This window comes from Chenopodium album, chromosome 13 (genome assembly GCF_948465745.1).
Source record: "Chenopodium album chromosome 13, dcCheAlbu1.1, whole genome shotgun sequence".
Classification (NCBI taxonomy): Eukaryota; Viridiplantae; Streptophyta; class Magnoliopsida; order Caryophyllales; family Amaranthaceae; genus Chenopodium; species Chenopodium album.
Window position 1 is genome coordinate 10,593,902 of NC_137846.1, and position 16,930 is coordinate 10,610,831.

Genomic DNA, 16,930 nt, shown 5'->3' on the forward strand with positions numbered 1-16,930 from the left:
GAGGATTCTGTGTGTTTTCTCTGGCATACTGAACTAATTGAGTGTCTGCAACCTGCATTATATAGAAAAAGGTTAGGAATATATTCACCAGAAGAAATAACAGATGATTCTGACTGCGAAGCTAAGATATTTACCAGTTTAAAGATTCTTTCTAATCTTTTGTAATCTGCAATCTAAGAATCAAATTCTGCATACCACTTGTCAGCAGATAGTTAGGATTTTGTAGGATTTTTACCCCTGATTCTTGTATTCGGAGATAAGATGAAAGCAGATCTGCAACTTGAACGCAACTTCATCCCCAACAAGAGCTCTGATACTTGGTCACCCATTAACAGCAAAAGTATTTGGTTCCTGTTAAAACACCTCACTCTATTCTCCGAAAAGAACACAGAATAAAGCTCAGGCAGCATAAGTCAAACTAAAGTCCCTTCTTTTGAGATATTTTCTCGAATTTTACACATGTAATGAATTCCAAAACCCCTACAAGTCTCTACTGTAAGGCCAAACAAGACCATCATCAAAGAAAAAAGAGATCAGATAATTGATGCTATAAGTTCAGTTCATGCAGTACTTTATTTACTCTGAGTCATTTGAGTGAATTAAATTTTTCACAATGCTTTCTATGGAAAAATAAACCCACAAGTACAAGCTCAAATGTTCAACTGAGCCACTTTGTTAATAATCAAAAGCTGCACAGATAACAATATTCAGAAAAATGCTATACATATCATCAAAAAATATTGAATATAGAGATCTCTTTATATCATACAGTCAAAATCATGTGTAACTTATAGTCCTCTCTGTGTTTATGGGGTAAATGATGGTACATCTTTTGCAGGGGTAGATGCCAACCGATAAATGGTTCTATCAATAATATTTCTGTAAGGATCATCTTCTCTCTTCTTAAGTAAATAATCTATATTTGAGGAAACTTCAGATTTAATCTGTGAATACAACTCTTCTGCACTCTTTTTATCACTCAGTAGCTCTTCCCTCCCTTGAGTTTCAATCGGCTTACCGAAGAGATAGTAAAAACGACCCGGAATTTTTGGAAGAAGTCCAGGAATGAAGAGGTTTTCATTCCCAACCTCCCCTTCATCACCAGTCCTGGGATGACAAAATTTTGTTGCAGCGTTAACCATGAATGACATCTTCATTGTAGTATGATACCGTAAAAAAATAAAAGAGAATCACAATTGTTTCTGATGACTGAAATTTTTGTGCAACTCTGTTTGCCAATTATATATATGCATATACATGCATATACATTTACTGAAATCAGTTACAAACACTGACGGACAATATTAGTTCTCTGTAAAAAAATGATGCATAATTTTCAACAGAGGTACCTCAAGTAGAATTGCAAGAAGCTACAAGAGTTAAAAATAGGTTACAACAAAATGAGAGTATGAGACACTCACTGAAGGACAGGTAGGTTCAAAGGGAAATAAAATTCGAGTAAAAATGTTGAATTAAGTTTAAACAAATTTAGAATATAGTTCTCCAAAGAAAAGAATGTCGTTCTATCATATTTAAGGAAAAAACAAGGGATACATACCTCACTCTTCCAGACTCATCAGCACTTTGTCGTACACGTTCATTCAACACAGGGATTCTCATTAAGTCATTATAGTCGAGGACCAACTGCCAATACATAAATCAATGATTTAGTGCAACTGTTTGGAAGAAAGGAAGTAAATGTAAAATGGAAGAATATTAATATATTTCCCATACTTAGCTGTAATACTTTTTAGTTATTATGAAATCAGTTTTGATCAAAGGGTTCTGTAAAATTCAGGCTGGGCTAGATCAGGCTTTTCAGGTCAAAACAAGCTTTGGCTTAAAATACAATTTTGTAGTGTTTTTATCCCAAAATTTCTTTTCAAACTACATAATATACAGGCTGGGCCAATGATGATCAACCCCAGTCCCAAGTAACTTGCATATTTCTATACAGCTCAACTTAATTGGGGATGTTCTTACTGAGTTCTTCACATTTCTTAGTTTCTCTGTTATTTTTTTTACTGTTGTATGAAAGATCTCAGCATTCAAATGGAAAACAATAAGATTTCACCACTTTAGTTTATCCACCAAGTTTGTACTTATTGAGGAGACGACTGACTAATATTAAACAGAACCAAACAACTGTGACTTATTTGTTAGTCTTATAGAATATTTGGTTAGTTAAATGTCTTACAATCCAAGGATTAATAACAGCCTATAAATTTGACGGTTAAGCTTAGCATAGATTTATCCCCCTAGACATTGGGCAGGTATGGCAATAATTCATAAGAATCCCAATTTGGCTCTTACTGGATGATATTTCTTCCACCTTCAGCAAAGTTGGAAAAGTCCCTAAAAAGGCATATTACATTTCGGATTTTAATGGATTAGATCAAACATCTCTTACAGTCCTAAATTGTCTACTTATCTGTTGTGAAGATGTAGGTCAACCAATATTCCTTCAGGAAAAGGATTTATGGGATACATCCACATAATAGCACTAGTAGAGAAAAAGGCTGAAAGCCTATTATTAATATTACACAGAAAGTCGTACGTATTTGATACACCTTACTGTACCTCAGACAGGATCCTCGCTAGAGACACGGACATTGAGATAATAGCACAGTATGATGCTCATTGTGCAAGTATATAGATGATTTCATTTCATAAAATAATATTTACAGTATACATGAAATTTTATGATGAACTACCTAGTTATGATGTCCTATTCTAACCTTTTTCTGCTGTGAAGTAGGCCAATAAATACATCAAGTCAAAGGTTCAAATGTTGAACATTTCAACTGAAAATTTCTTAGTGATTAAATAAAGCAGTACTAGAAACACAGAAAATGAGAGGTTACCTCTGCTATATCATCTCCTCCTACAACTCCAAAAGGTACAATTTTGGCCTTAAATTTTGCAGCCATTCGCACAAATTCTGGCCGGTCAGGCCAAAATAACTTATATGCTTCACCCTGATAACAAATAATTTGTTAAATTTTCAAAGCTAGAAATTTCCAAAAGAATACAAGTACTGACATCAGCTACTGATATGCGATGACCTCATATCAGTCAATCGTGTCTTTCTTTTACAAGTCTCCAAAGTACTCAGGACATTATAAGCTCAGGGCGTTACCATGAAGACAATTAACATAATGACCCAACCTTGTCGAAGTTCTACTAGTCTCAGGACAAATTACGGAACATCTAAGAGGCATATGCTTGTGGCTTAATCACCCAGTAGACTGTATTATAGCTATATTAGAAAGATTCCAAGTTCATGGGCATAAGAAGACAAACCACTGATATTTTTAAAGATGAATTCTTTTTTTTTCCCCTTCCATTATTTCTGCAACATTATATAGGATATACTTGCATAACAACCCTTGTCCCAGAAAGACAATCCACACAGGTTCATTACTCAATTTTAGAAGATGCCAATGGATTATTTACGATTTCAGAACACTTGCAATGGGAATGGACATGGGATGGCTACCAAACAAAATATATTTGCACTATTAATTAATCTTGAAAACTTCTCAGGACATTACAGATCCCAAGAATATAGGTTACAGCTTTTAAGCATAGTAGAGCTCCTATAACCCAACATATAACGTATTACATTCCAAGTACAGATTTGTGATTCCCTGGCATGCCAAGATGCTTAGGGACAAAAGCTGCTACTCTCAAAGTTGTTTGCCTACAAATAAAGTATCAATAACCAAAGCTGAAAGTTTTTTTCTCACAGGCACACAGAACAATGTAAAACTATACTCTAGAAAGCATGTTAGTAATATGCAATACCTCATCAAATCAAATTGCCCATGAGGTATGAAATGCATATTCCTATTATGTATGCAACCCAAATGTACAATTAACCCTGGGTATATATACTACCATCAAAATCTCTCTAGGTCATGTTCACTTCACCTTATATTTGTTGAACTGAAACTAAAAAATATTTTGCTACACTTAAATTATTTTTAATGAAATTGATTCTACTGAACTAAAACTAATTTTATTGGTTGTCTATTATATTTCTTATTCAAAGTTACTGATTTTTACTAAACTGAAGTTATTATTACTGAACTTATTTTATTAAATTAAAGTTATTTTTACTAACATTATTTTTTAAGGTGAAGTGAACAGGGCCTAATGCTATTTAAGTATAGTAGGACATTACATAAATGCAACAAGAAAACTTCAAATAGGTGCTTTGGTTGGAAGGTTTAATCACTTAAAAGGTGATCATTGATCTTACTCCTATTCAATATAAGACATTACATACTTGGGTTGTTACAAACTCATTTGAAAACTCTGCATGTTCATCATATGTCTATGGATCTATACCTAGGCAATATGTTTGAAATATTAGAGAATGGAAGATTTTATTAATGTTTCTAATTTCTATGGGTTAGTTAGAACTCAGAAGGATTGAAAATTAAAACCATCTACCATGAAAAAATATTAGGGTGATCCTATTGTCGACATATGTTCCTCACACTCATTCCACACTCACAGCTAAGGATCATATACCAACTATAACAATCAAGTCCAAATTTACACAGCACAACTCATTACAATGCTAACCCCACCACTTCAACACAACTCGATATAAGTTGCTTAACTCAGGTGGGTTGAAGTATAATAACACTAGACATCAATATATTTGAATGCTTATTTTCCCTAGACCTATTTAAGTCACATACCGGAAAGGAGCCCAGCCAAAATTAGAAATGTACAAAGTAGGAACATTGGTAATTGTGAAAACATAAAGTACCACGAAATTTCAGTTGAATAGACTCTACTTACCTTGTGATGTAGAGCCTCACGAGCTCCACCAGGATAAAGAAGTATGTGCGACTTTGTTGAAAGCAATTTAAAGAAGTTGCTAGCAGTCACAGGTACAGCACCAAATACTTTCAAGTAATCAAAATATGATAATTCATTGTTTGAGGAGTTTGAACCAAACAATGCAGGATGAGCTAAACCTCGAACCAAGATTTTCTTCTCCCTCAGAAATCCTTCAGCAAGACCTGAGATCTCCAAACCCATCAACATGTGATAACCAACATATATGACAGGACCCTCACTGGGCACCCCACTGAGACCTTGCACAATCTTTCCATCCTCTAAGGTTGAGAAAAGCACAGGACTGGTATAATAATTAAGCCATCTGAAGTTCATATGATGTGTAGGCAGTCAGTAAGTATTATGAGCATCACAAAAAAGGATCTCATTGAAAAAAAAAACACTGATACACACATGACAATGCCCACAAAAGGGCATAGAAAGTAGAAATATAATTTTAAAACCAGCACATTAGCACCACACCACCCTCCCTGAGGATTAAGAAAAAAAAAAGTCCCAAGATTAAAAAATAAGCAGATATGAGGCAAGAAAAAAGTAAAGCACTATTTACAGCAAATAAAACAGGGATTTTTTTTTATATATTTTTTTTTGGGTATATACGAAGTACTACCTTAAAAATTTTAAATTTTTACCTAAACTTGTTTTCCAGCCACGTCCTCAATATTGCTGCTAGACTATGAATTTTCCAATAAAATAATAAAATAGCTAAGGGAAAACAGTTTACAAGTAAGTTTTGATTCGAATGGTGCTCACTTAATGATTTAAATCAGATCAAACTACTAGAAATGGATTAAATTTCATTTACAGTTATATAGTTAGGGTTCAAGGGAAAACTAAGGAATTTCATCAATTCATTTAATTTTAAAATTGAACACAAACTGTAACAGTTAACTTCATACTGACTTTATACATTATCACAATTTATATTAATTTTAAGTCCAAATGACATATTTTCATCCTATTTAAAAATCAAAACCTAAACTTAGGGTTCTTATGCAAATTGGGAATTTATTCATATTGAGCTACTTCATATATATTTTGAGTTTTGGTTTAAAAATTCAATCATATGGGGATTCTTTGATCCACTTAAAATTTAAATTCGAGCAAATATGGATGGAAAAAAAAAAAACCAGGTGAGTGGACCCCATTTCCCCTTCCCCATCAACCCCCATATCCTCAACATTATTCCCTGAAAAATTGCAGCTAGAACTAATTTTTCTCACAGAAGGTTTTAAACAATTTTCATCTCAGCAAATTATCTCTTTGTGCTATAAGGCCTATAACCACCAAAATATCACAAGTCATGAATAACCAATCAACATCATCTATCTATAATTAATACTAAAATAGCAACCGCTGACATCATCCTATACTAAAATTAAACATATATCATGTTGTCATTAAAATTTATCCCTCCAAAACTATAAATGATGTTTTCACTTTATGATTTTTATTTAATTTTAATAAAAAATTATGGTCAGCTATATTATTATTAGTTTCAATTTCCGAAAAACAATTTATTCTCTCTAACAATAATAAGTTAATTATTCTTTCTCATGTACCCATTTCATCATTCAATTTTTCAATGAGCATTTTTTATTTTTACTTTTTTAAAAAAAAATATTTGATGTTTTATTTGTTTTTGGGATTTTTTTTTAAATTTTGATATGAACAAATAAAAAATTTCAGAAAAATTGTATTTGTTCAAATCGTGCATCGCACGAGACTAATCTAGTAAGATAATAAGGCATTACCAAGACCCACTTAAATCCAAAAGGAAAAAATTTGGTTAGCAGATTAGTATATAAGTACACCCTTGGTTCAGGGCATAACCCAATGAAAGAAAGAAATAAGAAATATGCTTGTCACAACTCACAAGACTAAAGAATACCTATAAGGCTATAAGGAATGAGCTCCACAACATCATGATGCCATTAATCTCAGTGTTGGATTGCAAGAAGGTAGATCATAACTGAATCTTTCAGGAATTTATCCAGGGTAATTCTATGAATTAACATAGGCTTAGACATCATCAGTGTCAAAAATCAGGGAAGAAGATAATTTGATCAATAAACTAAAATTATACTTGTAGCTTTTAAGAATGATAAATCCACATTCAGTTGGTGAATTCTCTCCCAGTTTAGCTGCTTACTTAGCTAACCCAAAATACTCAGTATCCCCCCCCCCCCCCCCCCCCCACACCCCCAATCTCTTCCTAATCCTCTATTATTTATAGTATTATTCCTCTAACTAACACCCTTTTCTTCCTCCTCAAGCATTATTGCATTGCTGTTCTGAGTAAATGAAAAGCATCAACGAGATCTTAATCAATGGCTAAAGGCCACTCTAGCATTTCCATAATACTACTGCTAAAGTGCTCCTTGTGCAATTTTTTGTATTCCCACGTTTTCCCCATTATAATAACTTTTCTTAATTCTCTCTATAGTATGCAACCTTCATAAGTACTAGGCTACTCCCAAAAGACCCGCATAACAAAGAATGAGCAACAGTGAACTGTATACCGGTATACATAAAGAGCAAAGGAATTTTTTTCAAAAAGTAAATGTGTAGACTTTTTTCATACCCACTATATTCATCAAATCCAGTTTTGAACTCCGAAAAACTCGGAGGCACAAAGTCAGTGATATAATCCATCCTTCTTGAACGTCGATACTTTCCAGTTGCTTTGATGGCAGTGAGTAGATTGATGCCATCTTCCTGTTCCATCAATGCAGCACGATGTCAGTACCATCCAATATCATAGGCACGTTGAGTGTTTTCGTCAATATTTGACAGTGAACAGATAAATTGCAGTCTAATTTGAAGCAAAATATTTATACAACTGTTTATTAACCAGCTACATTAACCTTTTTAGAGCATAATCACAGATGACTATTACTAATTGCAGTATAGCTTGCAGCATGACATTGTGCTATGAGACAACCAATTAGTCAAGGATTTTATCTTTACATGACCAAGCAAAATGGATCAAGCTGTATGGAATTTGTAATGCATCAGGTTTATGAGGACGGGCATTATAAGTAAAATATGGATCATATCTTGAAGACGAAGATAAGTGAGTTATTAGAGGATGAAGACAATAATTATAACATTGGTAGCAGTAATTTAAATAACAAGTTAAAACCTACTCTCTCTGTCTCTGTTTTTTTGTTTCATTGTTTGCCCCATTGTATTATTTGGGGTCAAATTGTAAAAACTTAGACCATAAATCCTCACTAATCTATAAGAAAATTCATAAATGTGAGATCTTGTTAGATTTATACAATTTCTAAGTTAAGAATACCAAATTTTTATAATTTAGGGGTTTATAGAATTGGAGATATTTATGTTAAATTTGTATCTAAAATATCGTCAAATAGGGCAAACATCAGGGAGTCATAATATTTTAAAAATAACATTAATAATAACACTTTGATAAATAATACTTCCTCCGTTTATATTAGTTCAACTCATTGTAGATATGTAATATAATTTTTTTTTGTTTTTTGTTTTTTTTTTTTTTTTTTGAGAAATATGAGTAGGTATAAGAAAAGAGACACTGTAAAAAGGTATGTGGTGTAAGATAAAGTAGAAGGGAGTATGAAAAAGGTTTGTGGGGGTGGGGGGTTGGGGGAGGGTGATATTAGATAAAGTCAGAAGAATGTGAAAAGTTGTAAATATGGAGAGGTAAGATGGGATGATGGTTAAGATTTTATGCCACATACGGAATAAAGTTAAGCGAGTAGAACAAAAACCATAATCGGAACGTGAGTAGAAAAATAATAATTGAGGTAGTAATAATGGCAAATGACAAACATAATTATATCAGAAATTTTAACTAGCAAATCAGATATTCACATTGAACCACAAAAAAAACTATGTCGGATCATATTAGAGAAAAATTGGTGTTTGAATTGAAATAAAACCTTAACTATGGACCAAGTCCGTAAACAAATCCTACCAGCAAAAGTGTGTGCCCATTCTCTTTGAAGGTTCGAACTTTACAGTTCTTCAGCAACCCAGAGAGTCTTTTTGCTTCATCTTCACTAGGAAGCATATTATCCTTTAAACTGAAAAGGAAAAATAAATAATTAAACATCTTTAAGTTTTTACAATCAAAATTCTTTGGGGTTATAAGCTTAGCCTAATATCTAAAATAGCAGCAACTTCTAACAAAACCATGTAGAAATTTTATACAATACAGAATGATTCTAGTAAAAGTTGAATGCATAATCCTTTTTTTTTTTTTGGAACGCATGCATAATAATTAGGTTACAAAAAAAAAAAAAAAAAAAAAAAAAAAAAAAAAAAAAACTACAGAGAAATAATGATTTCTCTTTCATTAATTATTAGTACCCAAGTAACCCAAAAGCCAAACGGATACGAGCAAAACAGTAAAAGTAGTACTGAAACACCCATGTTGATTAACCCAGAGCAAGGCCAAGAAAACTCTCCTGTAGTAATTCAATTATGACCAGGCATATCTGTCTCATTTCACAAAACTTCCACCGGCGCTTTTTTTATTCGCTCTTTCTTTCTTGGGGGAGGGTAGGGTGGGGGTATGAGGAATTTATTTTGTGAAATTTCATCAATCAATATGGCTGACTAATGAACAGTTTACTGACCAACCTAGCAAGAACAAGTACTTCAGCTTTTACTGCATGCAGGCGAGAATTTGCATAGGCAGCGGCTGATTTTAGCAGCTTAAGTTTCCAAAGAAGAGCATCCTTAGGAATGAGATCAGATATCACCTGAGAATGAAATGACAGTTAAAAAAAAAAAAAAAAAAAAGCTCAAATCTAAACCGCATTATAACATCTCAATTAAATCCAATAAAATCTTTACAAAGTACAAAGTTCCATACATCCAGAAGAAAAAACCATAACAGCATTTTAGGAAATTAAAAAAAATTAATGCAATAATCTGTTGAACAGATATTTTTCTTTTAGGTGTACGGAAAGTGTCACTTCTGATACTTCCTCCTTTTCATAATAAAGGTGTAAGGCATCAAAACTTTTTGATATTGTACTTTGAATATTTGTCCAGCTCCATAAATGTTGCAACTCTACCATTTATACTACCTCCGTTAAATATTAGTTGCAACTTTGGGATATTTGATATATCACAAATAATGCCCCAAAGTTGCAACTAAAACTTAACGGAGGTGGTAATAGTTTCACTAATGTTGCAATATTTCCTTTAAAGGAAATCCTATCTTTCCTTTCATACATACTGTAAAATATCCAATATACCCTTATTGTCAGCTCCCATATTCATCACTCCCTCCTTATTTTAATAGTTGCTCCACAATCTTTTGGTGGCCGTATTTTATTACTTGCTCCATTTCCTTTTTTTGGAAACTTTTCAAAATATTTTACTAATTTCTTGTCTCCTAGTAGACCCCCAACTATCATACTTTAATATTTTCAGATTCTCTCTCCTCTCAAGTCCCAACTATCACACTTTATTTTTCCACCGTCCTCACTTCCTTCATATTTTATAACTTTCTACTATTTCTCCTAAAACTCTGCACATGGAGAACTGGAGCCAGTTTTAAAATACGAAGGGAGTACCTATTAGGGTTTTGTGGGTAATTCACATGGGCTTTGTGGTCCCTTCTCATCTTTTACCCAATTTCTTAGATCTTGTGCACTCCCCCCTTGTAGCAACACTTTTGGAACGGAGGAAGTATTAATTCCTCTCAAGACATATTGACAATGATAAAATTATATTTGAGCAAAGTTAGTGGAAAAGTGTGCTTTATATGATGAATATAAAGGGATTATTTTTTTATTGGGAAATTCCATGAAAAGGCATAAATACAATGTCTCTCTATCGAAAGTGACGAACTTGTCTGAAAAATAAGTTTGGAAAAAGATTTTTCCAATACACAAATGGAAGGTGCAAGGAGAGGATCCCATAAATTAAAGGGTTGAACTTTGCTACACCCTAGAAATCCTAGAAATGATTCCCCTCATAATACCAAATCCAGCAGCACACCCTACTGTGGCCAAAAGAAGTATATTACTAAACTACATCTCAAGAAGACACAAATAACATTTCAGAGTGAATTTAACTATTTCAAATCATATCCATTATTAAAACTACGTGATAGTTTGACAAAGAGATTCTATTAATTCATTAAAAAAACAATCAATCAATCAATCAAAGCCTTAATCCCAAAAGTGGGGTCGGCTAACATGAACCAAATATGATTATTCCGTGTAGTCATCAACATAAATCTTTCTCCTCCATCCCTTACGATCCAAAACTTCATCCTCACGTAAATCCATGCACTTCATATCCTTCCTCACTCCTTCCAACCAAGTCATTTTTGGTCTCCCTCTTCCTCGTTTAATCCCTCCATGATCCCACTCTTCCACTCTTCGCACCGGTGCACCCACGGGTCTCCGTCTTACATGTCCAAACCAACGCAGACGATTTTTCCTTAATTTATCTGCAATGTCTGCCACACCTACTTTCTTGCGAATAACCTCATTTCTGATTCTATCTCTTAAAGTGTTTCCACACATCCACCTTAACATGCGCATTTCCGTAACCTCCATCTTTTTAATATGCTCTTTCTTAGAAGCCCAACATTCTGTACCATAGAGCAACACTGGTCTTATGGCAGTCCTGTAGAATTTTCCCTTCAACTGTAGGGGAATGCTGCGGTCGCATAACACTCCCGTGGCCGCTCTCCATTTAAGCCACCCTGACTTAATTCTGTGGGTTACGTCTTGATCAATGTCACCATTCTTCTGGATGATCGACCCAAGATACTTAAAACATTCACTCATGGTCAAATCCTTTCCATCCAAACTCACCACTTCATTGCTTGTCCCCCTCTGAGTGCCAAAACGACATACCAAATATTCAGTCTTACTCCGACTTAGCTTAAACCCTCTAGATTCCAACCTTTGCCTCCATTGCTCCAACTTAACATTAACCCCGTCCTTAGTCTCATCCACCAAAACGATATCATCCGCGAACAACATACACCATGGAACCTCATCTTGAAATGGTCTAGTTAATTCATCTAGAACCGTTGCAAAAAGAAAAGGGCTTAATGCAGACCCTTGATGCAATCCGATTGTAATAGGGAAATCTTTTGTCAACCCTCCGCATGTCCTCACGTTTGTTGACACTTCCCGATACATATCCTTAACTAGGTCTACATACCTTCGTGGGATACCTTTAAAATAAAAAAGAGAGAGAGAGAGAGAGATTCTATTTAAAATTGACGAGCAGAAACTCTCATGAAGGTCACTGTTTCTGCCTCAGTAACTTGACAGTTAAGGGAAACTCAGTGGAATTCTGTTTATGACCAGCAAAAAAAATTCCCCTCAAGAATCTTTCGAGTCACTACTTTATTTTTTCAAGCATAATTATAGATTTATAAGTTTAGATTTTGTGTTTTTATGTTTTCTATTTGTATAAAAATGGTGTTTGTGTTTTCCTGCTTCAGCACTTGCATTTCCTATAACGATTTCCATGATCAAAGTAAATGCCATACAGGATATAGGAGATGAAAATAAGGAATGTGAGTAAAGAAATGGACAAGAAAAAATCAGGGCAAAAGAATCTTACAGAAAGACGTGGCAGCAAGTCAGTCAGATTCTTAGACAATTGTCGAAGCATTGGACTAGGAGGAAGCTTCTTGTCCACATTCACCATCGCCATCTTCACTGGCTCACCTGGGCTCAATGTATGTGCACATTATAGCTAATTAGTACACACTATATAACAATATGGACTCAAAGTATGTACACATTATTGCTAATTAGTAAACACTATATAACGATAAGAGAAGCACACAGTCTCTCAACTTATTTTAATAAAGGCAGATGGTTATCCTCTCAACATAAACTTCAAATCATAACTGCAAACAGAGAAAAAAAAAGGACCTAATTTGAAGTCTAGGTTGAAGAGGATAACCCTATGCCCTAAAGATGTAAGGTGAGATAATACTTAACTTCTTTATGTAAGGGGCAGGAATATTTAAAGGAGTTAAATTAACTAACATGCAGCAAAATTTACTACTTGTTTGGTATTAAACTATTATCCCTTGGGAGTTTGGACAACAAATAGTACCCCCTTTGTGAGCTTGCATGCATTTGAAGTGATACCAAGTTACTAACACTATGATTGGATAACAATTGTGAAGGGAAAGGGAGGGGAAAGAAAAAGAGGGAAGGGAAAGTGAGGAGAAGAGGGAGAAGGTGACATTCCATTTTCCTTCCAAATCTCTCCAACAATGGAGGGATTTGGTTTATTAAATGGAGGAGGAAAATGGATCCTTCCAATTCCCTCCCCTTCCCTCCTTGCCTTAGATATCCAAACAAAGGATGATTCATCCTTCCATTTCTCTTCTCTTACTTTCCCTCCATTTCTCTCTATCCAAACATAGCGTAAGGATCCTATGATGCATGTGAGGCATGAATCCATGATTAATATAGTTAGCCGACAATATAGTTTCAGTCAACAAATAGGATACACGAGATGGATCCAATGATGCTACATACCCATAACAAAACTCAGAAGATATGGAACTGTATTGTGAAGCTCATCAGGCAATGCCTCCAAGATAGGAAAAAATGGTTTAAGCTGGCTCCTTTCCAACGATGTTGCTATCAAGTAACACAGATGCAAAGCCATCAAAGTGTCAATAAAAGTTGTTAAAACAGAAGCAAGCAAAGATTTGACTAGTATTCATACATCTCTGCAAACTGACCAGGATTAGCAAGTATCAAAACCAAGTCAACCATTGGATTACGAGCAGCAACAGCAAGAGCTAGAGATCCTCCGAAAGAATCTCCGACCAGATAAATAGGCTTATTTGGAGATGAAGCATGTTTTTCCTGAACTACTCGCTCAACAAAGTCCACCAGCCCTTCACAACATAGAGGAGGAGACATTAAGAATTATAATGCTCCTGCTCACAAGAAATATCCACATGTTTATCATAAATGAGTTTCACAAGCTTGCAGTAATCAAAGACCAACATTTACATAAAATACTTTTTCTATATGCATGCAATTGCATGCAATGCATATGTGTAATACAAAAGCACATATATGGCCACTTGCCTCTATGCATCATACTGAGAAAAGCTCTACAGACTACAATGCCAAGTCGCCCCACCCCCCTTCCCAAAACTTGAAACTAAGCTCTGCTCTAGATACTAAAACTCAACTTCAATTAATGTGTCTTGAAGAAGTGCAAAGTGCAAACTGATGAGAAGAAACATATCTCCCTCGTCAAAGCTCCCTATTTGCAATAATGTGTTCCACCAAAACTAACTAATTCACACTATATGCAAACTAGTATATTGTATTCCATAGGCCGTTAAGGAAGTGACATGGAGTTCAGAGTGTTAACACAGCCATATAAACTATAAGTGTAGGTTGAAATTAGGTCAAGCATAATCAACAGAGAAAGCAGAGGCGAAAAAGGAAAAAAAAAAGAGAGAGAGAGAGAGAGCAGGATGAACTTGACAGACTACTACCAAGAAACAGGAAAACAGGTAAAAGTTGGCTAATGACCACGCACTAAGATCTAAGAAGACGATAAAGCAGATAAAAAATAACTAGAAGCGATAGTACTTGAGCAGAAAACAATTGTTACTCCCACTTCTTCATTTTTTTTCTCACTTACTTCTTTCTGTTGTTGATGATAATTTGAAGAACATAATATGTTCCCGTTTTTATTTGATCTGGCCTCTTTTTTTCCTATAAATTTTGGTTTTTGAATTCTTTTTTATTTTTTCAGGCTCAATGAGCTCTTCACATTCCGCCGCTGGTTCTAGAGAGAAATACTATACTGATTGAGACAGGAGCTAAATGAGAAAATTCACAATACACAAGAGAGGAAGAAGTCGAAAATGCTATGAAAATTTGAACTATGGACATTAGGGGCTTTGGAGGTACTAATACTGAATGCTTTAGATGTAGTAATGGTGATTTTGAATAAATCTGAGCAAAAAAAATATGTAAATTAATCACAAGCAAGGAAAAAAAAAACTGAGTAAAACTTTATTATGTGGACAATGTAGTACAAAGTAAAATAACTTTATAAGGAAGACTTGTAAAATGCAAGTGTACCTTCAAATGGCGTCCTATCGTTAACAGGAATATGCAAACACTGGACCTCAAACACCCTACAACCAAAGTTAAAATCAGATATGTGGTAGAAGATCGCTGAATAGAAGCACCATATATGCAGAGCAACAAAGCATGGTTTCTCTACTCCATACCATACTTAACATTATGACTTATATAGCTAATTCAATTGTTGTTAACGTCATTTATATACTTGGGGGGCGTTTGGTTCACAAAGTGGTATGGGGTTGGAATCAGGAATGGGGTTAAGGTGGTATCGGGTTGGAACTTGATACTTAATACCATGTGTTTGGTTTAATTCTGGAATGGAATATCTCACTATTCTCTCCTTTTATTTGATACCTAAGGGAATGGAATGAGCCAAACCCACCTCCCCCCAAGGTTTCTAAACCCCATACCTCATGGGTTTGAGGTATGGGTTTGAAATTCATATTTTTGTCAACCAAACATATGGTATGGGTTTTAGTCATTCTAAACCCATACCTCATACCTATATTTCGTGAACCAAACGCCCCCTTGATGATCTATTCTGAGGCTAGAACAAATCAAAATGAAATATGCTAAGGAAAATCGAAAAAGTATGCAGCCACATAGCAAAACTTAAATTAAAACAGAAGGATTTGAGCTACACATATTTAATATAAAGATGTAAATATAATCAAGGATTAACAATTTTACAGATCAAACCAAAAAAAGAAACAAAATTAGTCCATTTTAACAATATCTACAAGTATTACAGGATGGTAAAGTATCACCCAACATGTTATCAGATGCATTTCATGTGATCTTTATCTTGTACTGAGAATTCAAAGCATCGATATAATCGCAGAAAACTAATTAGACTTACTTCCCCAGGGCCTTATGGTGCATTATGAGACCCAATCCAACACCATCCATACCTGTACACACCATAATTTGTAAAATTCAGCTCAAATTGAAATAAACCAACCATATAACAGTTATGAACAGAATTTATCCATGATATATCAACACGACCTTGCTGTCAAATTAACCTCTATTATCTAGTATCCTAGTTAGCATCAGAAGTTATACAAAGCACACACACAGCAAGGGTAAGGCTGAAATTACCAGGCAAAAACAAAAGCAAAGGAGAACCCTTCAAAGGGCGCCCACATTCGACAGGGCTAAACCACCGAGGCGGTCCACCATCCGGCTTGATCATCTCTTTAGCAATATCAAGATAATCTTTCATACTAGCAGACCCATACCCATCATCCCATAACACTTCTAACTCTGCAAAATCAACTTCCTTACCCCTCTTTTTCCCTCCACCAATGCTTCCTACATGCCCATTTCCTCCAGCAATTGAAGACCCAATTTTCTCACTTTCCTTAACAGCAGACTCACCCTTAACACTAACACTATCTGAGTGCAAGACTGCTGAGTTCTCACCACCTAAATTACATACAACCCTCCCTCCAAACCCAGGTCTATGCCCTAAATTTTTGGGGAAACTAGGAAATACCCTGAAAGCAAGTATTGATGCCATGGTTCATTCAATTACCCAACTGCTAAAAAAATATAGAATTACTGCTTAAACTGCTAGCAGCAAAGTTCTCTGAACCACCCCAACTGAAAAGGGACTACCCTTAAAACTTGGAACTCTTAAGTTATTATAGAACAACACTATGAATGTAGCATTTACTCAAGATTCAAAGGAAACCCATTAACAGAAAATGACATATACTTCAACAGATAGTGTGGTGGGCCCCACAAAACCAAAAATATAAAAGGAAAAATTGATAATTTGAGCAGAAAGAATTGATCTTTATTAGAAGAGTAGGACAAAAGAAGGTATTGATTACCTAAAATTGGGTTGTGGTAATGAAGATGGAGACATGGCTGTAGGATGGCCTGAAAGAGTGATACTTCTCTTCCACTGAAGTTGCCAAGTCATTGTGGCTTTTGCAACT

The 16,930-nt window shown here is 34.7% G+C and overlaps 1 protein-coding gene across 1 annotated transcript; it reads right to left on the reverse strand.

Annotated features, from left to right (window-relative positions):
* Window positions 1–595: 595 nt before the first annotated feature.
* On the reverse strand, window positions 596–16,832 carry LOC145574565 (phytyl ester synthase 1, chloroplastic-like). The gene is made up of 13 exons (XM_081632390.1): window positions 16,086–16,832; window positions 15,844–15,895; window positions 14,979–15,034; window positions 13,610–13,768; window positions 13,401–13,505; window positions 12,466–12,572; window positions 9,505–9,626; window positions 8,837–8,945; window positions 7,460–7,593; window positions 4,816–5,179; window positions 2,865–2,978; window positions 1,559–1,644; window positions 596–1,107 (listed from the first exon to the last, which is right to left on the reverse strand). Exons 1-13 carry the CDS (start codon window positions 16,504–16,506, stop codon window positions 807–809), a joined length of 2,130 nt encoding a protein of 709 aa, XP_081488516.1. The 5' UTR covers window positions 16,507–16,832; the 3' UTR covers window positions 596–806.
* Between the last annotated feature and the right edge of the window lie 98 nt (window positions 16,833–16,930).